At 39.5% G+C, this 27,297-nt stretch overlaps 1 protein-coding gene across 36 annotated transcripts in view; it reads right to left on the bottom strand.

The window, feature by feature from the left end:
• Positions 1–27,297, bottom strand: part of VTI1A (vesicle transport through interaction with t-SNAREs 1A) — a 379,768-nt gene that overhangs the window by 346,710 nt on the left and 5,761 nt on the right. For 32 of the 36 annotated variants that reach the window (XR_015155793.1, XR_015155794.1, XR_015155796.1 and 29 more), the window contains exons 2-3: positions 23,421–23,479; positions 18,003–18,113 (exon numbers count right to left, since the gene is read on the bottom strand). Coding sequence is in view for 30 of the 36 variants with exons in the window: in XM_086379045.1 (XP_086235171.1) it covers positions 18,003–18,113; positions 23,421–23,479 (170 nt within the window). In the remaining 6 variants the exon portion in view is untranslated. Of the gene's footprint in view, positions 1–2,601; positions 2,751–16,201; positions 16,438–16,989; positions 17,044–18,002; positions 18,114–23,420; positions 23,480–27,297 lie in introns of those variants that run through there. The other 4 variants (XM_086379076.1, XM_086379077.1, XM_086379049.1 and 1 more) reach the window with 4 other exon arrangements.

Genomic DNA, 27,297 nt, shown 5'->3' with positions numbered 1-27,297 from the left:
CTTTTTTTTGATCATCATGAGTAGGGTGGAGTACAGGTGAGCTATTGGCATGTTCTAGACCAAAGAGAAAAACTACCATTAAAACTAGTGTTCAGTGAAAAAAAAAAATAAGATCTTATATTTTCTGTCCCCAAAAGCAAGCATCCTGACTTTACTAAAATATCAGTATCAAGATAGAAATACATCAGATCCCCAAGTACATAACATGGAGTTCACGAATATAGTTAACATTCCTTGCTGGGTGGAATTTGCATGTGATGATTTGCATGCAAATCTATATTTCCAGACCTATGGAAAAGTTTATTTCCATAGAATCTACCTGAGGGAGTAATAATTAGCAAAAAATAAAAATAACATAAATTTGTAAAATACTTATGTTTTGTTTTGTTTTTTAATTGGAGGACTAGAAAAGACTTTAGGCAAATGCGAACCTAATGACACTGGTTTGTCCTTTGAGATTATTTCTTAGTACTTACTACCTAGATTCCAAAAAGACACTAAAAGTATCAGGATATAGCAGGAATAGGCAGATCACTTCACAGAGTCTCAACAAACTGGCACCTGAGGCCGTTGCCGCCAGCACCCTCGCCCTCTGGTACATGCCTAGTACTTTCCCTCCCTCTCTCCTTATACTTTTATTTCCCCCTACTCCTACTTTCTCTCTTTTCCTTTTCCCTGCCTTCTGTGCCTCTTGTCATTTGCCAGTGACAGTTGTTTAGCCCCAGCCATGACAGAATTCAAAAGACAGAACCCCTTGATTTAGTGGCAAGGTTTCAATAACTCTTTCTGGGAGATGAGAATGAGTCATGGATGTACTTTAATAGGCATCGCTAGTCACTGCACCTATGTTAAAACATTTTGCAGAGACAGTATTAAGAGACACCATTTTGGAAAACATTATTGAGGGCTCAAGAAATACCACTGCCTGTAATCTATTTACTAATGTTAAAAAACAGAGTTAGCATTTCTAGTTCTGCTGGGTTTAAAATCATTCATCCTCAGACTGAAAAGTAAACTCAATACAAACAGGCTGTTACAGCTGAATTTGGTCTTGGAAATTTCTCTCCAAAAGTGCCACAATATGGTATATTTTAAATATCGGTGAGAGTCACAGTGCCATCTATGGCCACCTTCTGTTTGAATCAGAAATTGTAATTTTGCTACTTTGACAGTCTCTGAACAGACTAGGAAAACAGAAAGCCCTCTCAGCTATAAAATGCACGGACAAAAATCTTACCCAAATCTATATTTCTAGACACACGGATTGCTTTAGAACCTACCTAAGAAAAGAGTTAGCTAACAAGATGTAAATTTGTGAATACTGTAACGAAAACATCTTGAAATTTCATGAAGATAATCTCTCTGACTGTAGAGTCTACAGTAAAATAATATAACCATAAACCAGACTCTTAATCAATTCACAATGTTTTAAAAAAAGAAAAACCTAAGATCTATTTTGCTTTAACAAAATAGATCTTAAAATACCAATTCAGGCACTGCATAGTATTTTTTTTCTGAGTCCTTTTTAACTGCAATTTAGAAATAGTATAAAAGTTATTTCGTAATTAAAAACTCTAAATACCACTGAGATGATGATTATAAGATTTAAATTGATATCATAAGCTATGGGTTATATTAAATTAGAAACTCTCCAACCTGGCCACAAAAGGAAGTTCAATTTTCTCCCCTAAACAAGAGAAATCCTCTAGTAATTCTACTATCAAGTTGTAAGTGATTTTCCCTACACCAATGCCCAGCTATCATCATTTGGAACCAAGTAGATTTTCTCTTTCTTTCTGTTCCAAATCCACTCGGCTTACTGCCAAGAGAAAATACAGACACAGGGGAGGCAAAGAGCAATTCTGTTAAGATCAATGAAGATGCTGGCCATAACAGAACCCTATTTATCCATCACATCCGTACTTCTTTTTCTCTGATTAGAGATAACTAGCGATTTCTTGACAATTCTTGTACAGAATTAAGTTATAGGCAGTCTTGCAAAACGTCACAGAGGAAAGGAAAAATATATAGTGTTTTCCTACTAAATCCAGAAACTATACACACACACACACACACACACACACACACACAACTCTTATGAACATAACCATTTCTATTCTTATAAGGGACTATACCCATTTCCAAAGCAAAGTGCATACTTAGAAACAAAAAATTCACATGAAGATGTTCTACTGGCATTGACCCAAAGGAAAAGGTCAGAGGCACAGTCCATTTAGTAGAATGAAATTAAAGGCTGAGGTTCTGTTTTGTGACTCAAGTGAGAAGTTAAAAGATTTGTATTACCACTGAGGGAGAAAAGTTATTCATGCTATGGCACTTGTTTCCCCCAAATAGCGGCTATTGGGGTACCTAACTTTAAACCAAGAGGAAATTAACTAAAGCCTTTTGATGCAAAAGACATGAGAGTAACTGTCACTGTAAGATACTGAATTTTGCCAAGTTTTTTTTTTTTTTTTTTTTAAACAGCACTGAAGATTTGAGAGAAAAAAATGAAAGCAAGTTAAATGGCACTGTAACTCCCATTAAAGAAACAGCATCATTGTTTTAAACGCTTCATTAAATATAAAGCAAGTGCATTACCCAGCAAAAGTCATCTTTCAATTGCATCTAATCACATATGAATAAAGGCCAAGCTCCTCAACTTAACCTGCAAGGCTTTGCCAAGCATTCAAGCTCATCAAGGGCTAATGCCCAAGTGGGGACCCAGACCAATTAAGCTGCAATCGTCCAGGAGTGGGTGCTAGGCGGCAGGAGTTCTTAAAGACCCCCAGTTGATTTTAATGTGGAGCAAGGTTTGGTAACTAAGGCCCTAATCCCACATGCTACACCTGAAGGATGTCAAACCCTCAAGGTCTCCCCTTCCTCCCTTCAACCACACTACACTCCCTCCACCCCACTTTGTTTGTTATTCTTCCAAGCTGAGGAGACCCTGCTTCTCCCAAATTCCTCTTCTCCCTTCAAGTCTCAGTGTGGGTATCCCTCCTGGGTGCCTTCCCCCACAAACCCACTTCATTCCTGCACAGACACCTGGGTTGGAAGCCCCTGCCTGGAAGTGTGCTCTTTCACACACTCTCCCATCAGAACCTCCAACATCTCACTTACCCGAGTAAGAAAATTATCAACTATGAGCCCCTTGAAGAGTATGTCGTATTCCTTCTTTGTACTCTCTTGAACAATGCTTGATAAGTTCTAAATACATATAAGTTGTTTTTAGTAATCTATTCCAAAACAACAGCAAACTGTTGAAAACCACAGTTTTCAACATTAAAACTAATGAACAAATCAAAACCACTATGAGGTACCATTTCACACCAGTCAGAATGGCTGTGATCCAAAAGTCTACAAGCAATAAATGCTGGAGAGGGTGTGGAGAAAAGGGAACCCTCTTACACTGTTGGTGGGAATGCAAACTAGTACAGCCACTATGGAGAACAGTGTGGAGATTCCTTAAAAAACTGGAAATAGAACTGCCTTATGATCCAGCAATCCCACTGCTGGGCATACACACCAAGGAAACCAGAATTGAAAGAGACACGTGTACCCCAATGTTCATCGCAGCACTGTTTATAATAGCCAGGACGTGGAAGCAACCTAGATGTCCATCAGCAGATGAATGGATAAGAAAGCTGTGGTACATATACACAATGGAGTATTACTCAGCCATTAAAAAGAATACATTTGAATCAGTTCTAATGAGGTGGATGAAACTGGAGCCGATTATACAGAGTGAAGTAAGTCAGAAAGAAAAACACTAATACAGTATACTAATGCATATATATGGAATTTAGAAAGATGGTAACAATAACCCTGTGTACGAGACAACAAAAGAGACACTGATGTATAGAACAGTCTTTTGGACTCTGTGGGAGAGGGAGAGGGTGGGATGATTTGGGAGAATAGCACTGGAACATGTATAATATCATATATGAAACAAGTCGCCAGTCCAGGTTTGATGCACCATACTGGATGCTTGGGGCTGGTGCACTGGGACAACCCAGGGGGATGGTACAGGGAGGGAGGAAGGAGGAGGGTTCAGGATGGGGAACACGTGTATACCTGTGGCGGATTCATGTTGATATATGGCAAAACCAATACAATATTGTAAAGTTAAAAAAAAAACCACTAAGGAACAGAAAGAAGTTTGAAAGTTCTCTTCCTCAGATTCCTTGCTTGTTCTTCAGTTTGAAGTTAATTTTAATAGTATGTTTTACTAGTAAAAATTTGATTTAAATAATTTCAATTTCCACCATATTATTTCTAGCTGGGTATTACCATATATTAGGGACATATTATAAACCAAATTCTCAGTGTATGACAACATTTGAAACTTTTTAATTATAAAGCTATGTTGCCTTTAGATATGCTAAAGTCCATTCTTTGTTGATATTAATACAATATTTAACTCCTGGGGCTTCCCTGGTAACTCAGATGGTTAAGAATCTGCCTGCAGTGCAGGAGACTTGGGTGGTTCAATCCCTGGGTGGTGAAGATCGCCTGGAGAAGGGAATGGCGATCTACTCGTCTTCTTGCCTGAAGAATTCCATGGACAGAGGAGCCTGGTGGCCTACAGCCCATGGGGTTGCAAAGAGTTGGATATGACTGAGCGACTAACTGTTGCACTTCAACAAATATTACAGAACCTTCGCCCTTCTCCTTCTCTGTATTGGTATGTTAGGCCAGTGACATAACAATGCAAAAACAGTAACTTCTAACAGTTTTTGGGAAATGTCAGTTGTTAGAAATTAAGGAAGAAATGGGAAGAAAATTTAAGTTAATAATTCAATGTGTAGTTTGAACTCTAGATGAAAAACTCAGTACAAATATAACTCTAACTAGCAATATGATACTTATAATAAAATGGTATAAAATAATATAGAGTATCATAACTCTTCTACTTCTGACTCTTCTTGACCATAAGGTCAAGGAGAAATCTTGCTTGCATGGATTAATTTCTAAAACATCTTTTATGAAACAAAATCTGCTAGAATACAAAAGCAATTCAACATACAAGGTCATATCTGAGAATAAGAAGGAAGATTTCATGTTTCAACCCTTTGTGTAAGCTCCCGCAGTCCATCCTGAAGCACTGAGAAGGAAGGTTTAGGATACTGAGAGAATATTCTGACTTGGAGTTACTTTAACCTCTAAACTCTTTAATTCTAGGATTACTACTGTGCACAGCAAAGCCACTGACTGCAAATCAGTGAAGTTCTCAGAGTATTTGCACATTTATTATCTTATTTGACCCCCACCCTTCCCCACTGGGTAAGCAGACTTGACATGACAACCCAAACTTGCAGATCCAGAAACTGAACGCACAAGGAATAGGCCACGTCTGAAGTCTTCGGTCTGCATTCCTTGGGCTTTTCTCACTATTTCACACTTCCTCTCTTGGCAAAGTGGTCTGTGACCAAATTTAGCTTCGTACAATATTAGAAAAGTATGAGATGGACCTTTCTAACCAATGTCCAGCAATACATGTATGATATTTTTTAAGGGTAAATAAAGCCATCAAAAAAGAACCCTGGATCAGACAGCATTTGAAATGGATAGTGCCGAACCATGTCCTTTAAAAAAAAAGGAGTAGAAAAACTTAAATTTCATTGAAGCTACAATGAAATCTGCAAGGTTCTAAAAATGGTGATTGCTTCACTATAAAAATTATTATATATGGCCATACTTATGACAATTCTAGTCATATTACAGACAACTCTAGTCTTATTTCAGTTGAAATGTATTTGTAGACTAGGTTTATATTGAAAAATCAAAATAAGAAAACAATGAAACAAAAAATATCAGTCATTTAATATGCAAAGATGCTATGCTTCATTATGAAAATCGAGGGGTGTCATGGAAAATACTCAGACAAAATTAACAAAGGGCACCCCTGTTTTTTTAAAGTACAGAATACATTTTTAAGAAACTCATTTCATTTCTATAATTGAACATTTCACACCAAGACCAATGCCAGGTCGTATGACTTTCCAAACCATAAAATCTGACTGTCTCTCTCCATTTTAAGAATGCAATTACAGGTCAAATTCTTTACAACCAATAACAGAAATCTCCATTTTCACAGTAGATTTTCAAGTCTAAGACAGTGATATCTTGCATTAAACAATATTTAACAGAACCAAATGGAGAAAATTTGTATACTTCCTCCGAACATTCTGTGATCGTGTTTGTACCTACGGAAGCTTCTGTGAATTTGCGAAGACACAAGGTGCCTCAAGAACTAATAAAAAGCACTGAGGGTAAAGTCCCATTTTTTTGATGATGTTTCCCAATCTGACCACACTTCAGCATTTCAGAGGCATTTCTAGCAAAGGCTTTTAATCCACGATCTGATGAACTTCTTAAAACAAAAGTCAGAAGACCAATTTGACTCCACATTTGTTCTTGGTTTTTATTCTTAAAAATGAATCTTTCATTTGGGGGAATAAAGGACAGGACGTTAAACAAAACAAGTTAAAAAAGAGACTGTCTATGTGCATGGTCCATGTTCTGGTAGATATCCAAGGATCTGAAATCAAGAGAAAGAGTCTCTGGCAAAGAAATCTCTTCTAGCCCCCTTTTAAGTTCTTGTTCAGGAAAGCTTAAACTAGGTAACATAGCAAAACTCTTCAACCACTATTACACAGTTGAAAAACCTTCACCCTAGAGACCAGATCGGGTTCCATCTTCATCATAAGCAGCTCCACGCTCCTAAAAGCTATGAGTTAAGTCAGAAGTGCCTATTCTGTTTTAAGCTTTGTTCTGAACCTCACAAATGTGGAACTGGATAAAAGACAATAAGAATGGCATAAAAAGCAGGGGAAGATTCATGAAAAAAGAAATGAGAAAGCAAAGTTGGAATCACGATGTGTCATTTCCAGTCGCTCACTTACTTCAGCGTAGCAAAGCACAAAAGTGACATGCTTTATTTGAATATGTTTTAACCCTAGGGCCTGAGTATGAAATCTCTAGCTCAGTCAGTCATATTCAATAGTTACATTTTGAGCTTCAAGATCCCTTAGAACATAAGCTTTAAGAGGGCACTGAAGGTGTGTGGGCATCTGTATGGAGCAACAGCCTTGAGCCCTTTGGTTGCCCTAGCAACATCACAGCATCACTGTCACCCCCTTCAAAGTTTGGCAGTTACCGGGACACTGTCTGGCAAGTGCTCTGATAAAAGATATTCTATTTAAAACTCAATTAGCTGCTCTTCTTTCCAAGGAATAGCATGTTGTTGTTGTGGTTTTAGTCAATAAGTCGTGTCCGACTCTTTTGCAACCCTATGGACTGTAGCCTGCCAGGCTCTCCTTTGTCCATGGGATTTCCCAGGCAAGACTACTGGAATGGGTTGCCCTTTCCGTCTCCACGGGATCTTCCTGACCCAGGGATCTTCCTGACCCAGGGATGGCATCTGTGTCTGCTGCATTGGCAGGCAGATTCTTTACCACTGAGCCACCAGGGAAGCCCCAAAGAATATAGTGTACCCTATGTGAAAAAGGAGCATGACCGAAAGGCAAAAAAACAAGCAAAAGCCTTATCTTTTAAGCTACATAGTACTTTTCCCAGGGAAGTTCAAGAGGGTTTCCACAAATCTTGGTAACAGTTTCTGACCACATATCTGCAGAATGTCAGGCTATTTTTGAGCATGGGACAGTTTACCAGCAACCAGTAAAAAGTTTACTATGTATGAGCGAACAATTTAAGATTAAAACAGAGCTGGGTTTGACGATGGCAATTAGTTTCTTCATGTTCCAAACACCAAATAACATTTTCCCATTAATTTTTAAACCAATGTGGCTTTAACTTAAAATAAACTGTACATCAAAAGAATGGAAAATAAACAGCCAGGAACACAATTTGACGAATTGGATTTATTTAGTTTATTTATCTAAACAGGGACCATTGGATCTCTTTAATAGGCTGACAGTTGCACTGGGCTGGTTAATAAAACATTCAACAGTGTCTTCAGCCAATATAGAAATGCAAATCCCATCAGAAATATTTTATTCATGAGGCAGTAATTTCAGTTACTACCAGTTCTTTAAAAAAAAAGAAAAAAAAAATGGCACTCTGCAAATAAACAGTGCCATCTAGTGACTAACAACGAAGCCAAATTTATTACCAGCTTATAGTTCACCTTTCAAAAATCTTACCTATTTTTATCATTCCTCCTAATTTCCTAGATAAGATCAAAGTGGCTAGGCAAAACAAATAACAGAAAAGCCGATAATAATTTGTTAAGTCTTTTAAGAAGGATTAGAAGCAGAGACAACTGCATTAAAACCAATAAACTTTATAATTCTTCATCTGTTTTAAAACAATTTAACACCATATCCAGAAAATACACACTTCATCTGCTTAGAAAACTCAAACCACTAGAAATAACATAAAAGTTATAACAGAAACTTGCTCCTCCACCATAAAATGACATTAAAACTTTGATTTCAATGATTAAAAAAATGAGTAGATAGTAAAAGAAATCTTCCAATAAAACTGTAATAGCTTCTCAGGAAGCTGAGACAACAATTTAAATATACATACATACATACATCTGACAACAATTTAAAATATATATACATACACGAATGTGTAAGTGCACACACAGAGACACATTCATACCAGGACACACTTCAACTCTGCCAGTGACTACAGTGGAGACAGAAGTGATTTTTGCAGGTCGTAAAGCTCTATAGGAGCTAAAGACAATGGTCTGAAGCCCAAAGCAGTCATCCTAAAAACAGTCACTTTGGAATAAAGTGTCAGGGCTGCCAAAGAGAAGAAAAATCTATTAAGGCCAAGCTCAAATTTAGTACATATGACCAACGATAAAATATTTAAAACATACTACTGTTCCATTAAAGTTTACATGATGGGGAGAAGGGTCAAGAACATGAACCTTTACAGTATCCTGAATTAGGAGACCAAGGTGACAGGCAAGCACAGAGCAGCTCCCAGAAGGCATCACCACAGCTAAAAACAGACTTTTGGATCCATTTCCTGTGTCAGCTTTGAAATTATTGGAGACGCTGTGAACAGATTTCCAAGGTCAAAGCCTGGAATGAGAATCCTACAAAGAAGGCCAATGGCATGATGATTTTCTAACAATTTCACCTATCGAGGCTTTAGGAATTAGTGTTCTCAGAAAATAACATCAAACAAGAAAAACCATATATGTATACACAAATATGGGCTTCCTCAGAGGCTCAGCAGTAAAGAATCGGCCTGCAATGCAGGAGACATGGGTTCGATCCCTTGGTTGGGAAGATTCCCTGGAGAAGGAAATGGCAACCCACTCCAGTATTCTTGATTAGGAAATCCCATGGGTGGAGGAACCTGACAGGCTGCATGAAGTCCATGGGGGTCGCAAGAGTCGGACACGACTTAGCAATTAAATAAGAACAACATGTAAACACAGTATTACTTTTTATCTTAAAAGGGTCAAAGTCATATCCAAAGAACTAAAATATTCTTCAGCTCTTGATCGTGAAATTTTGAAAATATAAAATGAGATCAGGTTTAGACGAGATATGGAGAATCATGGTAAGTTAGCCTTACCAGCATGAATATATCTTCCATGGAAAAGTATCTTAGAAAAAGAAATCTCAGTTATATTTAATCCTAGAGTTGTAAAATTCCTGTAATAACAGATCACAACAGTATATTTTTCATACAACTGTGGCTTAAATGAGTGATATACATAAAGTACTTACCTCTGGCCTGCCTATGAGTGTTAGTTCTTTACCTTCAAACACAGAGACGATTACAGCAAGAAAAATGACCTAACAAGTCACAGTAGAATGAATTTCTAAGGAATATTTTAATTAGAGCTATAATATTTTTGTTACCCTTTTACACAGTAATCTGCCTTCTGAGAAATGACCCTGATGAAATAATCCTGTTCTGTTCACTGCAGCACAATAAATCATAGAGGGAATGAATGAAAAATGTAAGGACTGAACAAAAGATGAACTAATATCACTGATTGAAATATTATGTGTGAGTGAGTGTTAAGTCACTCAGTCATGTCTGACTCTGCGACTCTGTGGACTGTGGTCCACCAGGCTCCTCTGTTTATGGGATCCCCCAGGTAAGAATCCTGGAGTGGGTTGCCATGCCCTCCTCCAGGGGATCTTCCCGACCCAGAAATTGAACCCAGGTCTCCTGCACTGCAGGCAGATTCTTTACTGTCTGAGCCACCAGGGAAACTCTGAAATACTATGCACCCATTAAAATGATTAAGAATTTATAGAAATAGAAATTATCACTGTCAGCATCTTGTGTTTTAAAAAAATATGAGAAAATATGAATTAAATATTAGGATAATCATTATGTAAAATAAAGCAATGAATTATCAAAGGAGAGGGGAAGATAAGGAAACAAAAATGTAAAACATGAATCTTTTGAGGTAATAGGGCTAAGATTTTTTTTTGCTTCTTTCTACTCTCAATTATTTCCAGAATACTCCATAATAAACAGATACTATTTTTATAGAGAATCTAATAAAAATGTAATTTTTAAATGGAAATCCTATTTATTAAGTACACATAGTGGAGGAAATTTTCTTGAGATCATTCTGTCCAGTCTGGCTTTGTTATGTCTATCCAGAATGCACTTATATTCCTGCAAGAACGACAGTTGATATCAAAATTACAACATATTACCACTGATATGATCTGAATTTCTAAAACATTCTTTCATGGCTTTCTATGGCTTCCACAGAAAAAAACCAAAATATCTCAGGAAGTCATAAGAACAGAAAAGATAAACAGAAGCGTCAAGTTTTTGACCTTTCAACTAAAGTCAGAATTTTTAAAAAGTTCATCTCTGTCGTTTATACATCTTTAGTCTATCTTAGACTTAAAAAAAAAAAAAGAATACGGCTACTGGCTTCACTCATAAACTCAGACACTCAAGTTGTCCAGTCACCTGTTAAAAGAGTGAGTATAGGTAGTAGCAGTAAAAGCTTCAAGCTGTTCCACAACATCCTTTGAACCCTGACCTAAGGGACCAACTCCGATAGTCTGCAGGTAGTTGGGTTTCCAGGACCATTCAGCCTCACTGCTGAGACTGTCAATAGAAGTGCCATTCTCTGATGTAGACAGCTCTGCACCTGGAGCTGGGCTAACAATCACATCACATAGCCTGCCAAACGGGAAAAGGACAGCACTCGGGCACCACTGACCTGGGATAGAAGTGAACTTGATGCTGGGGCTGAAAAGCTCTACTTCTAACATTCTTTTACGATCTAATCCTCCACCCCAAATCCTGTAGTCTCTGTGTAACGTCTTAAAGAAAGTTCAGCTTTGTTACAAGAAAAAAGAAATATGCAACTATACACAGCTACCACAAGATGGCGCCAGCATCATAGTACATCATCAGATGCGAAAAGGCATTCATCATCATTGGACACTCCACGTTCTCATCCTGGTACATCTCTTGCTCCTCTCTCTTTCTATTTACTGAGACTTGGTCAAATATTTTACACAATGTTAGTTTTTTTATTGTTGTTTGTACAAGCTTAGGGATTTTGTTGTTGTTGTTCGCTTGATTTTATTTTCTGAAGAAGCAAACAATAATCTTAAACTTGAAAAAATCCTCAACTATATTATTTTTCCTCCTTTGAGCTGGTTCATTTTCCTGGATATGACTGTGCCCTAGCTAAATTCATACCAGTAATGAAGGGAGAAATTACAAGATGGCTTAAATACATGAATTTTAATTTTTTAAGTTGTTTTCAAATATATTTGGAGAAGGTGATGGCACCCCACTCCAGTACTCTTGCCTGGAAAATCCCATGGACAGAGGAGCCTAGAGGGCTGCAGTCCATGGGGTCGAGAAGAGTCGGACATGACTGAGTGACTTCACTTTTCACTTTCATGCCTTGGAGAAGGAAATGGCAACCCACTCCAGTCTTCTTGCCAGGAGAATCCCAGGGACGGGGGAGTCTGGTGGGCTACCATCTATGGGGTCGCACAGTGTCAGACACGATTGAAGTGACTTAGCAGCAGCAGCAGCAAATATATGTGTGTGTGTGTGCTCAGTCACTAAGTTGTATTAGACTCTTTGTGACCCCATGGACTGTAGCCCACCAGACTCCTCTGTCCATGGGATTCCCCAGACAAGAATACTGGAGTGAGTTGCCATTTCCTACTCCAAGGGATCTTCCCAACTCAGGGATCGAACTTGTGTTCCTGCATCTCCTGTGTTGGCAGGCGGGTTCTTTACCACTGAGCCACCTGAGAAGCCCCATAGCATGGCGGATGGAGCCCAAATGGAACACATCAGGTCTCTGAGCTTAGGAGGCACACGCTGGAGGTGGGGACTGCTGAGATGGGTGAAATTTAGCAGAGCAGTGGGAGAAGGAGCTCCAGAGATCTGTAAAGGCGTCCTGTTAAGTCTTCGGCTGAAAATGAACTTGCCGGAGCAGAGGCACAAGGACGCACAGGGGACACGCACCAGGGGAGCACGGGTAGAACGGACATTCTGGAGGGGACGCAGAGCAGGAGACAGGATTCTAAACAAGAGGGCGGAACGTGCACTGCACACTCCAGTCGTTCAAATGGAGCCTGGAAAAGGCACACCTCCAAAGTCAGGCTACTCTAGACACATCCTAACAAAGTTAACGATAAGCCTTGAAGGGGTATATTAGCAAATCATCTGCTTGCCCAAATAAAGGACAACATTCTCTACAACACGCACTGTCGACAGGGGTGATATTATGCCCAGAGGCTAAAACTGGTACTTGGGAAGATATTGTTTAGTCGGTAAGTCTCGTCTGACTCTTTTGTGACCCCATGGACTGTAGCCCCTCCAGGGTCCTCTGTCCATGGAATTCTCCAGGCAAGAATACTGGAGTGGGTTGCCATCTCCTTCTCCAGGGGATCTTCCTGACCCTGAAATCAAACCCGCATCTCCAGTATTGGCAAGCGGATTCTTTACCATGGAACTACTAAGGAAGCCCACTTGGGAAGATGAAGAATTTTAAATATTACAAAGATTCATGGCCTTACAAAGGGCCACATTACAAGAACAGATATTCAGATACACAGTATATTCATGGTATTAAAATTTCCTGGGGGATAGAGGAGCAATTAGAAAAAAGTCTTAAAAAGTTCCTTAGTGGGGTGAGAACAACGAAAAAAAATTATTCAGAGGCACTACTCCACAGGAAAACAACAAATTGCAGGCTTTTTAACAAAGATCCACAGTATCAAGTACATACTAATAAAATTACTAGACATGCAAAGAAACAATGGAAGAGAACAGAAAGCCTAGAAGTTGACCTGAATTTGATTCAACACGCAAGGAGAACTCTAGAATTCTGTGGAACAGTGTGACATATTCAGATCAAGGTGTTAGAAAGATCATTCCAGAGTGGAGAGAAGGATGGTTTAGGTCGGGAGAAGAACAGAAGAAGAAAAGGCTACTAGAACCATCCAGATTGAGAAACATGAAGGCTTCCAGTGGTGGTGATGAAAGCAGGAAATATTTAAGTGGGAGGATTGTTAACTCTCAGTGACCAACTGGATGTGCAAGAAGATAAAGAGGGAAAAATGAAAGCTCATGCTGAAATGACTAGCATTGTCAAATTTAAGGTTTAAAGGACCCTGGATTAGAAGTGCCCAGTAAATACTAAGGAATATGAATTTAGAGCTGGAGGGAGGTCTCAGTGAGAAACCCAAGAGAATATAGCTGTGGTCACTGAAGTCACAGGAGTGATAACATAGGAGTGAGACAGTGGGGTAAGTGGAGAAGAAGACTGAAGAGTCCAGGCAGCTGAAGGATGGGCACAGGAGGAAGAAGGGCCAGAAAAAAGAGAGTAAGCAGGCAATGGGGTTGAAGAAAAAAGTGCTGAGTTGTCCTCTGCCTTTCCCCACTGGCACAAATGTTCCCCCAAGGTCTTGATATTACAAGGCCATGAGAGAACGTCTTCATTTGCAATAAACTTTGCAAATAAAAGAGGAAGGACCATCTCTACTACTCTTTCCTGGGATTCAGTACTTCTAGACATATCAGTATAACAAAGTAATCCAACGTCTTTAAGAAGATATTTTTAATTCCATTAAAAAAATAAAAGAATTAAATGTAAGAAGAAAATAAGAGTCAAAAGGGAATTATGTAAATATCTTCTACATTCTATTCAAATACCTCATGTGACAAAATATAGTAAAGTGGACAAAACTGTAAAACAGGAGGCAAAGGACCTCTTACTTCTCAAAGCCCTAGAATCACTTCCAATCAAGACGGAGGAAAAGCCAAGGTCTTTACTCCGCCTACAATGCCCTTACTGATCATTCTTCTGTCTCCCTCTATAACCATATGCACCTCTCTCTCCCCGACTCAAGCAGAGAACACCCAGGCAAAAAGTCACAACAGCCCTGCTAGTCACTATCAACTTACTCACCTTATTTATCGAATTTAACACTATCTGAAATTGAGATATATGCATTTACTTGCTTCTCATCATCCCCACTACAATATAAATTCCATACAAGCAAGAACTTGATCTCTTAATCATGGCTTTTTTTCCCAGCACCCAGGACACCGCCTGATTACTACAGCACTCGAGAAAGATCTCTTGAGGACTTCCCCGGTGGTCCAGTGGGTTAAGAACCTGCCTGCCAATGCAGGGGACGTGGGTTCGATCCCTGGTCTAAGACTCCACACGCGGTGGGGCACCTAAGCCCGTGTGCCACAACGACTGAGCTTGTGCTCTAGAGCCTGCAGCTCCAGAGCCTGCACGTCTAGAGGCTGTACTCTGCGACAGAGCAGCCGCTGCAATGAGACGCCCAGGCACCGCGACTAGGGAGCGGCCCTCACTCGCCGCAACTGGAGAGAGCCAGTGCACACCAACAAACACCCAGCACGGCCAAAATAAGGAGAAAATAAAAGATTTGTTGAATGAAACCCGTAATCAAGTTGAACCTCTTTGTGCCATCGTGTGTAAACTGGGGATAGTAATCCACAGCTGTTCTGTCTACTCTTTATACAATGAAATGAATAGTGCATGGTAAAGCACTTTATAAACTGAATCACATACAAGGCGGCGGTGGTGGTGGTGGTGGTGGTGGATGTTTCCTGACACAGTAGAAGGGAGCTGTGTGGCAAATATACAAATAAACACAAGAATCTTAATGATCACCCAGAGAATAAATGTTTAGTTCATAGTTGCTCATTCCATTTTCGTTTATAACAGAAAATACACCTGAGAAACGTTTACCTATGTGATATCCAAATACCTGAACGACTCTACTCAAGATTGCAGTCATTAGGAAAGAAATTCTTAACACTGAGTTAGCTCACTTAGAAGCCATAAAAGCAACTTAACTTCTGAAAAAAAATTAAGAAGAAAAGATTAAAACTAAATTTAGTGTTGCAGTGCAGTGAAATTGCTCTTTGTGACCCCATGGGCTGTAGCCCGCCCAGCTCCTCCATTCATGGGATTTTCCAGGCAAGAATACTGAAGTGGGTTGCCGTTTCCTTCTCCAAATATAGTGTTATGGGTTGAATAATGTCCCCCCATTTCATGTGTTGAAGTCTAACCCTTAATACTTCAGAATATGACTGTACGTGGAGATGGGGGTCTTTAAAGAGTTAAATGAAATAAAATGAGGCCATTGGGGCGAGCCTTAATCTAATACAACTGCTTTCTGTATGAGAAGAAGAAATTAGAACATAAACACATAGGGGATGTAAAGACATAGGGAGAAGACAGCCATCCACAAGCTACAGAGAGAGGCCTCATAAGAAACAAACCGTTACAACACCTTGATTTTGGACTTCCAGACTCCAGAACTTCAAGAAGACACATTTTTGTTGTTTAAGGCACCCAGTTTGGGGTACACTGTATGGCAATGCTAGCAGACTAATATGCTTAGTTGTTTTACAAACCAAGAGAAGAAAATCTTTGAAAAAGCACTTCATAAAGATGAAGTAAACAAACTAAAATAATCCTTATACATATTTATTTTACTTCAATCACTTATATTAAAACATTAACTTTAATTAGAACTAAGTACAATTTTAAGTTATCAGATTTTTAAATCAATCCAATTTTCTCATCATCTCTCACATTCTTGCTAAGGGAACCTATCTTTTGCGAGCAGGGAAAGTTTTATCTAGTACAAAGTACAGAAGAGAGGAAGTTACATTTCTTTCCTGAATTTAGGCCCATTGTGGATTCTGATTTTTCTTTTTAATTAATAGGCGTGCAACTTAAAAAGTAATTGCATCAGAGTCATTGACATACCCCGACTCAGCTTCTCAGGCAACTACCCATGATAACGTAAAACAAATACGAAGAACTGCAGGTCATCCTACTTCCAGACTTCAGGTGAAATTCTTATGAGACTCGGTACCACCGGTCTTGGAGTGGGAGGCTACACTATGGTCTAGGAGATGTGGCTTCCAAAAGTGAAGCAGCTAGGGAGGAAACAGAGGCAGAAGGGTCCTTATAAATTCTCAACTTTCTTTATAAATTTGGACCCCAGGGTCGGAAATATAGTCGGTTTACATGCCCACACCTGACTCCTGTCACTCACAGTATGGTAAGCTCAGATCTTTCTTCATCTACACTTTTTTAAATTTTAATTTTTAATTGTGGTAAAATACATATAAAATGTACCATCTTCATCAATGTTAAGTGTATGGTTCATTGTGGTGAAATATATTCACACGGCTGAGCAACCAATTTCTACAGCTTTTTCATGCCGCAAAACTGAAATTCTACAGCCATGAAACAGTAGCTGCCCGGTTCCCCTCCCCTCAGCGCTTGGCAACCGGCAATCCACTTTCTACTTTAAGGGCCTCATTTAAGTGGAAACGAAGTATTTGTCCTTTGTGACTGGCTTATTTCGCTTAGCATAATGTTCTCAGTGTTCATCCTTGCCATAACTATGTCAGAATGTCCTGCATTTTCAAGGCTGCCTTAATAGTCCACTGTATGCACACACCACCCTGTGTTCATGCACTCACCTGTGAATGCACACTACGGGGCTTCCCTGGTGGCTCAGAGGGTAAAACGCCTGCCTGCAATGAGGGAGACCAGGGTTCGATTCCTGGGTCAGGAAGATCCCCTGGAGAAGGAAATGGCAACCCACTCCAGAATTCTTGCCTGGAGAATCCCATGGACAGAGGAGCCTGGTAGGCTACAGTCCATGGGGTCACAAAGAGTCAGACATCAGACATGACTGAGCGTCTTCATTTCTTTCTTTCTTTCCATCTAGGTTGCTTCCATCTTTGGGTATTGCCACAATAACACAATATCTTCAAGATCCTGCTTTCAATTTTCTTGAGTATATACCCCGAAGTGGAATTGCTCATCTGTATCTGTCTGCTCCTATTACCTTCTAATTACTAACAATTTTAATGTCAATATCTTTAAATTTATATTCTTAAGTTTGCTAATGGTGGGTGGAGATGAAAGTCAGATACATAGGAAGAGAAAGCTAAATATTCTCATAAGACACTCAATACAAAGGACCCTTTATATAAATTATTAATTGAGTTCCTGGAGGGGAGAAGTGTAATATATCCTTTTAAAACTCTGGTAATAAAGGCTATGAAGCCTATCTCAGAAAAACATACATATAGAAACACACATCCAAATACACTGATATAATTTCAGGACATCCACAAGTCCCTGAAGTCCATCCATGAACAATTCAGCTTAAAACCTGCAAACTCTGAAAGGCCCCAAATCAGATTTCAAAATTCTGATAAATGCTAAATATCAATAAATACCATCCAAACTCAAAAACCACATGACTTGGGTCTATATTGTGAGTCAGGAATCCAACATACCTTCAAGTCCATCATTAGCCAGCCCTACAAGCAAAACAATGGAAGCTGTTGCATGTCTTTGGCACAAGCTCCTGAAGACGACGCATTTAATGCTGACTAAGGTGTGTGGGGGAAGCAATGAAAAAAAAGATGTGACAATCACTGTAAAGATTGGCAAGTATAATAAAGGAGCAAATCTGACTCACGAAATCTGTCTCGAGTTTTCCCATCTCTTGCTTGTAGCTTCTCATCCTGTTGCTGTACATTCCTCGACTTTGGGGAGGTATCTCTCGGACTTCCAAATCCATCTGTTCCAGCTGGAAGGGTGAGAGAAAACCATGGTTTAAACCATCTGCTTACTCTTCACATGACTTGACGTTGAGAGCTGAAAGGATTTAATTCCAAGTCCTCTTTTTACAACTTGAGGAGCCAGGCCCAGGGAGCAAACTGCCTGTGGTCAAGTGAACACTGGGACCGCTTCTGTGCTCCATTTTTGTTAAGGTCAATAAACAGTTACTGAGGACTTGCCAAGTGACACACGGAGTGCCGAAGTGTTTACTCTGTCAAGAATGTTTAAAACCATGTGCATTAAGCCAAACGCCCTCCATGAGAATGATTTTACTGTCTGTGGAGTATCCTGTCATCCAACCCAAACTGGTCTGGTCTTCCGACCTCAAACCACTAGGACTATGAGAAGATATACCAAACCATGATTTCTACAGTTACTCAGTTATTTGGTGAAAATTCTCCTGGAAAGTCTTCTGATTAGGATACAACCAATATGTGATCGTGACCTCCAACCTCATACTTTATAACCAGGTGGATATGGAGCTAAATGGATATAGTAACATATTACATTACACATAGCTCAGTGAAATCACAGCAGGGAACTTTATAACAACCTGGATACAACACATGAGCATTTCATGGGAGGCAATACTGAAATAGTATGATGATTAAGAAAACAGGCTTTCAAGTCAGACACCTGCGTTCACATCATAGGCTCCACTGCTCACTAGTCATGCAAGCTTGGACAGGCTTCTTAACTTCTCTGGGTCTCACTTGTCTCATTTCTAAAAAATAGTACGTCTTTTAATAGACATCTATAAAGATTAAACAGGGTAATTCCTATAATGTGCTTAGAACAGATGTCTTTTACTTGGTAATTACTCAACTAATGTGAATAATAGGAGTGGTGATTACTGATGATGAAACAGAAAGACAGCAAGCGTGATGTAAGGTATCAAAGATAGCTTATTTCTACTTGGCATTAAAAAATAAAAACCAACAACTACAAATTGGCTCAGGTCATGTCTAATAAACTCACATCCAAAAATGTTGTCAGATATTTTGCCTCTTAGAGCAAATAGCCCTAATAAATTATTTCCATAAACACTGCACACTTGGCACCAATTCAGCTCTTACTTGTCTGAGTAAAAATAGTAGAACTCAGATAAACAAAATTTTTAAAAAATGTTTCAATTCAGTCTTCAATTTTTATAAGGGGAAAAGAGTTTTCATTAGCCTTGATTTAAGTAGTAACCATTTAAATTATTGCCATGTCTCAGCATAAATATGAAGCACCAATAAATCAGTTACTCAGCAACACAATTATTTAGAGCACTTCTCTGAAATCATCATTAAGAACTGAGTTTTAGAAAGGTGGAGCAGGATCATCCAGACAAATAACTGCAAAAGCACATGTAAGAGAAAATCTGAGTGTTAACTACATTTTTGTTTCAGTCATTTTATAAGAACATTCTAATTAAAAGTAGGACTTTATTGTTTTGGGCTCCAAAATTACTGCAGATGGTGACTGCAGCCATGAAATTAAAAGACGCTTACTCCTTGGAAGGAAAGTTATGACCAACCTAGATAGCATATTCAAAAGCAGAGACATTACTCTGCCAACAAAGGTCCGTCTAGTCAAGGCTATGGTTTTTCCTGTGGTCATGTATGGATGTGAGAGTTGGACTGTGAAGAAGGCTGAGCGCCGAAGAATTGATGCTTTTGAACTGTGGTGTTGGAGAAGACTCTTGAGAGTCCCTTGGACTGCAAGGAGATTCAACCAGTCCATTCTGAAGGAGATCAGCCCTGGGATTTCTTTGGAAGTAATGATGCTAAAGCTGAAACTCCAATACTTTGGCCACCTCATGCGAAGAGTTGACTCACTGGAAAAGACTTTGATGCTGGGAGGGATTGGGGGCAGGAGGAGAAGGGGACGACAGAGGATGAGATGGCTGGATGGCATCACTGACTCGATGGACGTGAGTCTGAGTGAACTCCGGGAGTTGGTGATGGCCAGAGAGGCCTGGCGTGCTGCAATTCATGGGGTCGCAAAGAGTCGGACACGACTGAGCGACTGAAATGAACTGAACTGAACTGAACTGAAGACAAAGAAAAAGGAAACACACGACAAACACTTGAAATGAAACCAGAAACAAGAGTAATACTACTAGTTTTATATTGTCACAACATTCACATGGCCAGTGTCAACTGGAAGACATGGTAATTATGAGACATGTAGTGTCCAGGAGATTAATACAAATTGTTCAACAGAAATACAACTAATTCTAACAAGTAAAATCATAATGAAGTTCTTTTCCTAGGGTCCTCATCAAAAACACAGTATATAATGATGTGTGTCCTTAATAAGGATGCCATCAGAATTAAGTCAGCTGCCTAGATATGTTAAACAAACAGAAACACGTATCTAAGACAAAACTCTTCATATTAGTAACAACTGGAGATGACCATAAGTTCTACAGGGGTATAACCATGTTTTACAGTTCTTGGTATAGTGAAACTTCAGTTATTAGGAAAGAGGCTTTCTAATATCATCATGTAAATCAATGTCTCCAAAAGGCAAACCAATGAACTGAAACATAGATTTGATGGCAAAGACAAACAAAAACCCTGCTACTGAGAACTTAACAAAAAGCTAAGAAATTAACCCAAGATCCTAAGAATTGACCAGCTGTACTTCCCTGGTGGCTCAGTGGTAAAGAATCTGCTTGCAATGCAGGAGACCCAGGTTTGATCCCTGGGAAGACTGGGAAGATCCCCTGGAGAAGGACATGACACCCCCTCCAGTATTCTTGCCTGGAGAATCCCATGGGCAGGGGAGACTGGTGGGCTGCAGTCCAAGGGATTGCAAGGAGTCGGACACGACTGAGTAACTAAGCATGCACTGTGCATGGTGAGCATATCAACCAGAAGGAAGAAGCGTCTCGGTTGGCAGCTATGGCGTACAGAAGTTCAGTCTTCGTACATGAAGGCCAGGAAGCCAGAGGAAAACAGTTGATTGTAAAAAAGAAAGGAAAGAGAAAAGAATTTGGAAAAAAAACAAACAAAAAACAACTTTCAAAACAGAAGCAAACATGAGAGGCTGAGGAGTTAGAATAAAGCTGCTCCTGCAGAGACAGTGAGATTAGAAGTAACTCTTACAGAGTGTGGGCTTCCCGGATAGCTCAGCTGGTAAAGAATCTACCTGCAATTCAGGAGACCCAAGTTTGATTTCTGGGTCAGGAAGATCCAGTATTCTTCAGCTTCCCTAATGGCTTAGCTGGTAAAGGCTCAGCTGGTAAATGGCTCGCCTGTAAAGCGGGAGACCTGGGTTTGATCCCTGGGTTGGGATGATCCCCTGGAGAAGGTGAAGGCTACCCACTCCAGTATCCTGGCTTGGAGAATTCCAGGGAATGTATAGTCTGTGGGGCCACAAAGAGTTGGACACTACTGAGTGACTTTCACTTTCACTTTTACAGGGTATGGAATGCACAGGCGTTCTGATAGTCAGAAAGGAACCGGAGATGGGCAAGATGGAGCAGCAGCTCTGCAACTTGCTGCCTGAGCACTCATAGACATGAAAGGAAGTGTCTGCGGTGTAATGGGGAGCCACAATCACCTACTCCTCAGAACCCCCCACCTGTCTTGAGCAGCAGGCCTGCCACATATGGCCCTGCTCCTCAGGCAAATTAGCTTGGAGTGCCACCCCTTAGAGTCCTTTGGAGACATTCATCATGCTGCAAGGCAACTTAAGAGTCTAAGAAAGTTCTATAGAAAAATATCGCTGTTGTCAATGTTTAGTTGCTCAGTCATGTCCAACTCTTTTGCAACCCCATGGACTGCAGCCTGCCAGCCTCCTCTGTCCATGAGATTCTCCAGGCAAGAATACTGGAGTGGGTTGCCATTTCCTTCTCCAGAGGATCTTCCCAACCCAGGGATCGAACCCACGTCTCATGCACTGAATTGCATTACAGGCGGATTCTTTACTCCTGAGCCACCAGAGAAGCTCAGAAAAATATTGGGTTGGCCTAAAACATTCATTCAGGTTTTTCTATAACATCTTATGAAAATACGTGAATGAATTTTTTGGCCAAACCAATAATAACCAAAAAAAGACCCGTAATTGGAGAATTCTGTTTAAGCTACAGTTTGCAAACTTGTTTGAACAGGCAACACCAGTTAACAGAAACACACTTTGGAAACTGTAGTAACTATATCAGTACTGAAGGAACACCACCAAGTGGTACCCTCCAGTATGGAGAAAAGCAACACCTCATTTAGGACCACAATGCAGGAACAAGACGAATCATACTTGCAATACCAGTCTTTGAAACCCCAAATTAGGACACAGTATATTTCAATACTTTTTGTTACTTGATTTGAGAATTTATTAGTATCAAAAAGTAGTGGCTAAGTTAAAGCTCTGGGTTTAGCATACCTAAGTCCAAATCCTTACAGAAGCACTAACTGGGTGTGGGACCACAGACAAGTTAATTAATCTTTCTAAGCCTCAGTTTTCCCATCTACGAAATGGGAGTAATGATGTTCCTCTGTGTATCTCTCACACTTCTACATGTCTTGCTGCAACACCAAGAATGCAAGGCCCTGATCACTCTTTTCCCAGGCAGGGAGCAATCTGGGGGTCGGAAACAATGTGTGCCTTGGGGCAAAGACCAGGCTTGCTTACAGGCTGCTATAAAGCGGTATCCTTCCCAGGCCCCGCGTTTCTCTCCTATAAGATAATCCACTGACGTGTAGGCATTTTTCTAGGCAAACATGCACAGCCCCTTGGCAACTGGGGCTCAGGGAACTGACATAAGCCTGCTGAAATTTTGGCAGCAGCTTTTGCTGTGAGTAATAAAAGCCTTTTGTCTCTGACGTAGGAATCCAATGTCTTCTATCAGCATCCTTGAGATTGTGGTAAGCTCACTTGTGAGTGGACAAGTAGGGAAAAGCTCGATCCTTAACAGTTTTTGACAAACAGTCCCTGTCTCATAGAGATTTTGTAAAAATTAAATAATATAAAGCAAATAACATGCTTAACCCATGTCTGGTACCTAATACACCTTTAACCAGGGTCAGCTATTTATAGCTATTATGAAAGGTACTATGAAGTGATAAAAATTCCAAGTGGGCATTTAATGAATCACCTTTATTTAGAGGAATAAAATGCCAAGAAGCTATTAAATTCTCTCCAATGTAGACACTGATGAATTCTTAATCATGAGCGCTTAATCAGGTATGCTTCACATCTCTACCTTGAATAAATGAAGTTTAGAGGAAGGCATCAGGTTAAATGGCTCTGGTAGTGTTTTAAATGTTACTAAGCCTATACGTACCAGTTCTTTTGCTTCTTCGAGCTGTTTCTCCACATTTGCAACCATCTGCTTCTTCTCATCTGAAACAAACAATAACATCAAGGAATTGCTAAGGTTACAGATAAACTTAATATTTAAAAACTTCTATTTTTAGATATCTTTTTTTCCTTTCTGATCAACCAGAGTAAAGGATTAGCATATCAGGCAAATGGCCATATCCTTCTTTGGTGGGTTAGGAAACACTGTAAGACACTGATTCTAGGCAATCTGGAAATACATAATCCTGTAGAGTACTGAAGAGATGCTGTAACATTTTTATGAAAAAACAAAAATTATTTTGCTCTTTAGAAGAGACTGTGTCAACAACAGATTTAGAGGTGGCATGAGGAATCTACAAACTCATGAATTCAATAAATTGGGAATAATGTACTCATGAGTACAACTTAAAAATCACATATTAAAAAAAATTCATATATAACAACAAAAGCCCACAAACTAAAAAACCAAAAGTGACATATAATAATTCCTAAAACTGAGCAAGATCTTACCATCCTTTAAAAAATTGTGCTCTCCTTAAGAGTTGAATGCAATGGAAGAAATATTTGAAGTCAGAACTACTGATTCTAAACCCCAAACCATTATCTACTCATGGTTATGGGATCTTGGGTAAGAAAGAGTTTTTAGCTGAGACTTGGTATATACTCTCTAAACTGGAAATTAAATACATCTACTGGACTCTTTTTAGCTCAAATAAGTTGATGCAAGAGGAATTACTCCTAATTTGTAAAGTGCTAAATATCTACATGTGATTTCTTCAAATCGTACCACAATCAAGCTATAACCCAACCACAACTCTCCATTCTAGGAGACACATGTTCTAGCAGATACTTTTGGAAAAATTATCCTTACCCCCATTCCAAGTCTATCAGCCCATTTATTTCTCCCCAGAAATCACCAGCTCTTTGAAGTTTTTTCTAACCCAACAGAAGAATTAACTACTGGCTTTTATAGAAAATTCCTGTGTCTCTTACATAATCCTCATGATTTATCTCTCACACTCACAGGTCTGATTTATCTTCTACCTTGGAGGCTCTGGGAAGACAGGAACCATGTCCTAGTTCTACAGTCTAGTGCTGAGCCTGATGTATAATCAGTTCTCAAATCATGGTAGTAAAATGAATAAATGGTGCAGTGAGTACAAGAATTTACCAAAGAAGCTATGCTACCAACCATGCTGGTTTCACTTTCGCCATTTAATCCCTCTTCCCCCATTTAATCTTCCTGAAATGTGGCTCTGGTTGAATCATTTGAGCCTGGAAGTCAAGGCCCTCCACATTCCAGACCCAAGCAACTTTTCCAACTGTATTTCCAACTACTAGCTCTCTAGTATGTGCACTGCATGCTATCCATTACTATCTAAGCAAATTTTATTCCCTGAGCTAAGCCTTTGTTCAAGGTACTAATTAGGTTCTTTGGCTGAATACAACAGAATTGATTCTGGCTAGCCTAAGCCAAAAATAGAATTTATTAGAATAATTCAAGGTGACTCACAGGGTCTCATCACATCATGGCAAATAGAGGGGGAAAAAGTGGAAGCAGTGACAGATTTTCTTTTCTTGGGCTCCAAAATCACTGCAGATGGTGGCTGCAGTCATGTAATTAAAAGATGCTTGTTCTTCGGAAGAAAAGCTATGACAAACTTAGCATATTAAAAAGCAGAGACATCACTTTGTTGACCAAGGACCATATAGTTAAAGCTATGGTTTTTCCAGCAGTCATGTATGGATGTGAGAGTTGGACCACAAAGAAGGCAGAGTGCCGAAGAACTGATGCTTTTGAACTGTGGTGCTGGAGAAGACTCTTGAGAGTCCCTTGGACTGCAAAGAGATCAAACCAGCCAATCCTAAAGGAAATCAACTCTGAATAGTCATTGGAAAGACTGATGCTAAAGCTGAAGCTCCAATACTTTGGCCACCTGATGCAAACAGCCGACTCATCAGAAAAGACCCTGATGTTGAGAAAGACTGAAGGCAAAAGGAGAAGGGAGCAGCAGCAGATGAGATGGTTAGATAGCGTCACCAACTCAATGGACATGTGTTTGAGCAAACTCCAGGAGATAGTGGAGGATAGAAGAGCATGGCATGTTGCAGTCCTTTGGGTTGCAAACAGACACGAAATAGTGACCGAATAAAAAGAACAAAGAATCAGTGAAAAAGGTGAGTTCCCAAGCTCAGGGAGGACAGTACCTTGGTGGCTCAGAGAACCAAGGGAGCAGGAATTTACTTACAGTCTCTGCAGAAGCAGAGTCCAAATTCCAATTTCCGGCGAAAATTCACTGACTGTCCTCCCTTGAGTAAGGTATTTTCTTCTTGACCTGGACAGGGCATGGCAGCCTGTCAGTTCCACCAAGACTGGGTTTAGAGAATTTCTCAAAGGAAAATTGAGGAGATGCTCTCAGAAGATAGAACAGAGGATTCTGGGCCTTTGGAAGCAGCAGATGCCCACTGTATCCACTTCCTGCAACTCATTTAGTCTTTCCCCTTTTCTGTCTGCTGAATCCCACTACCCTTCCAGGTGACCTCCCAGGACATGATCTTATCACCTCTGAATTCCTAGACCTCCGCGCTCTACCCTAGCATCCCTGATGGCCATTAGTAATTGGTTCCCTTCAGCCTCATTTCCAGCTCCTTGAAGGCAGGGACCACTCTCGACACATCTTTGTCCTAATTCTGTATTTAGCACAGAGCGTTGTACATGGTAGGTGTGCACTGTGTGTTCACTGAATGAATCCACGAGTCTCATAATTCAGCAACGTATTTGTTACTCACAGAGAATAAGAAAAATTGTAAAAGGTCATCATAGAGTCCAGTTGCTTTTAAACATGGCTGCTCTATTTCATATTCAGTGCTCCCATTTAATTTAGTTTATGTTTTCCAACTTCTCCATCTCATTTTTTGTTGTTCTTTCTCAAGTCTTTATCAAACGTAGTAGAAAAGCTTTTGTATACATACATACATACATATATATATATATATATATAGTACATATAATCTATATATATTTTAGAAACCTTATGAATGTTTGTCTAGCTAAAATATTTATAACATTTTGGTTCCACTTGTTTGACCAAGTATGAATAGGATAGGATGCTAGATTTCTAATTTATATTCACCCAAAACTTTGATGTAGTTCCATTTATTTTGGCATCTAGTATTACTCCTAAAAGTCTAGAAAGTTTATTATCTCAGTGATTTAAAAAAATTTTTTGAATGAGGCTTGAAACTTCTAATCCAATTCTGAGAATATAAAGAAATGTTATATTGTAAAAAACAACAAACAGGAAACTGACGTGCAATACAGAATTATTAACTAAAGTACAGATTCTGTTCAAATTTCACACACACACAAAAACGAGAGAAAGAAAGAAAAATTGTATCAGTGAGGACTGGGGCAAATCTTCCTATTTAGAATGGCAAGTTTCCCTTTATGAGAGAAATAATTAAGACAAACCCATTCTAGAATGATTCGTGTGAATAAAGGACTAGAGTTGGAGACATTAATATAACTCATGTTTAGCTTATTATAAATATAGATGGCCTCATACACAAAACTTTATCAGTAAGTATATATACATGAGTTAGCATACACACATTTTTCTTTGCTGTGTCAGCTAAAAGGGTCCAGAAGTAATAAAACCTCAGTACCAATGTGCGCACCTCGTGTCCAGATCCTGGTTTCTAACACCATTTTTCAATAAAAGGAAAGAGGACTCCTTGGAGAAATAGCTACCGATTCAAGGACTGGTATATGAAAAATACAGGATGATTCTGGAGTATCTTATAATATCAGAAAGTAAGAAAACGCTAATAAGGAGAGAAAAAAAAACCCACTGATGGGC

Source organism: Bos grunniens, chromosome 26 (genome assembly GCF_055505025.1).
Source record: "Bos grunniens cultivar Pamir isolate PY7600 chromosome 26, Bosgru_T2T1.0, whole genome shotgun sequence".
Taxonomy (NCBI): domain Eukaryota; kingdom Metazoa; phylum Chordata; class Mammalia; order Artiodactyla; family Bovidae; genus Bos; species Bos grunniens.
Note: the sequence above shows the minus strand (reverse complement) of the source record. Positions and strands in the feature narration are given on the sequence as shown.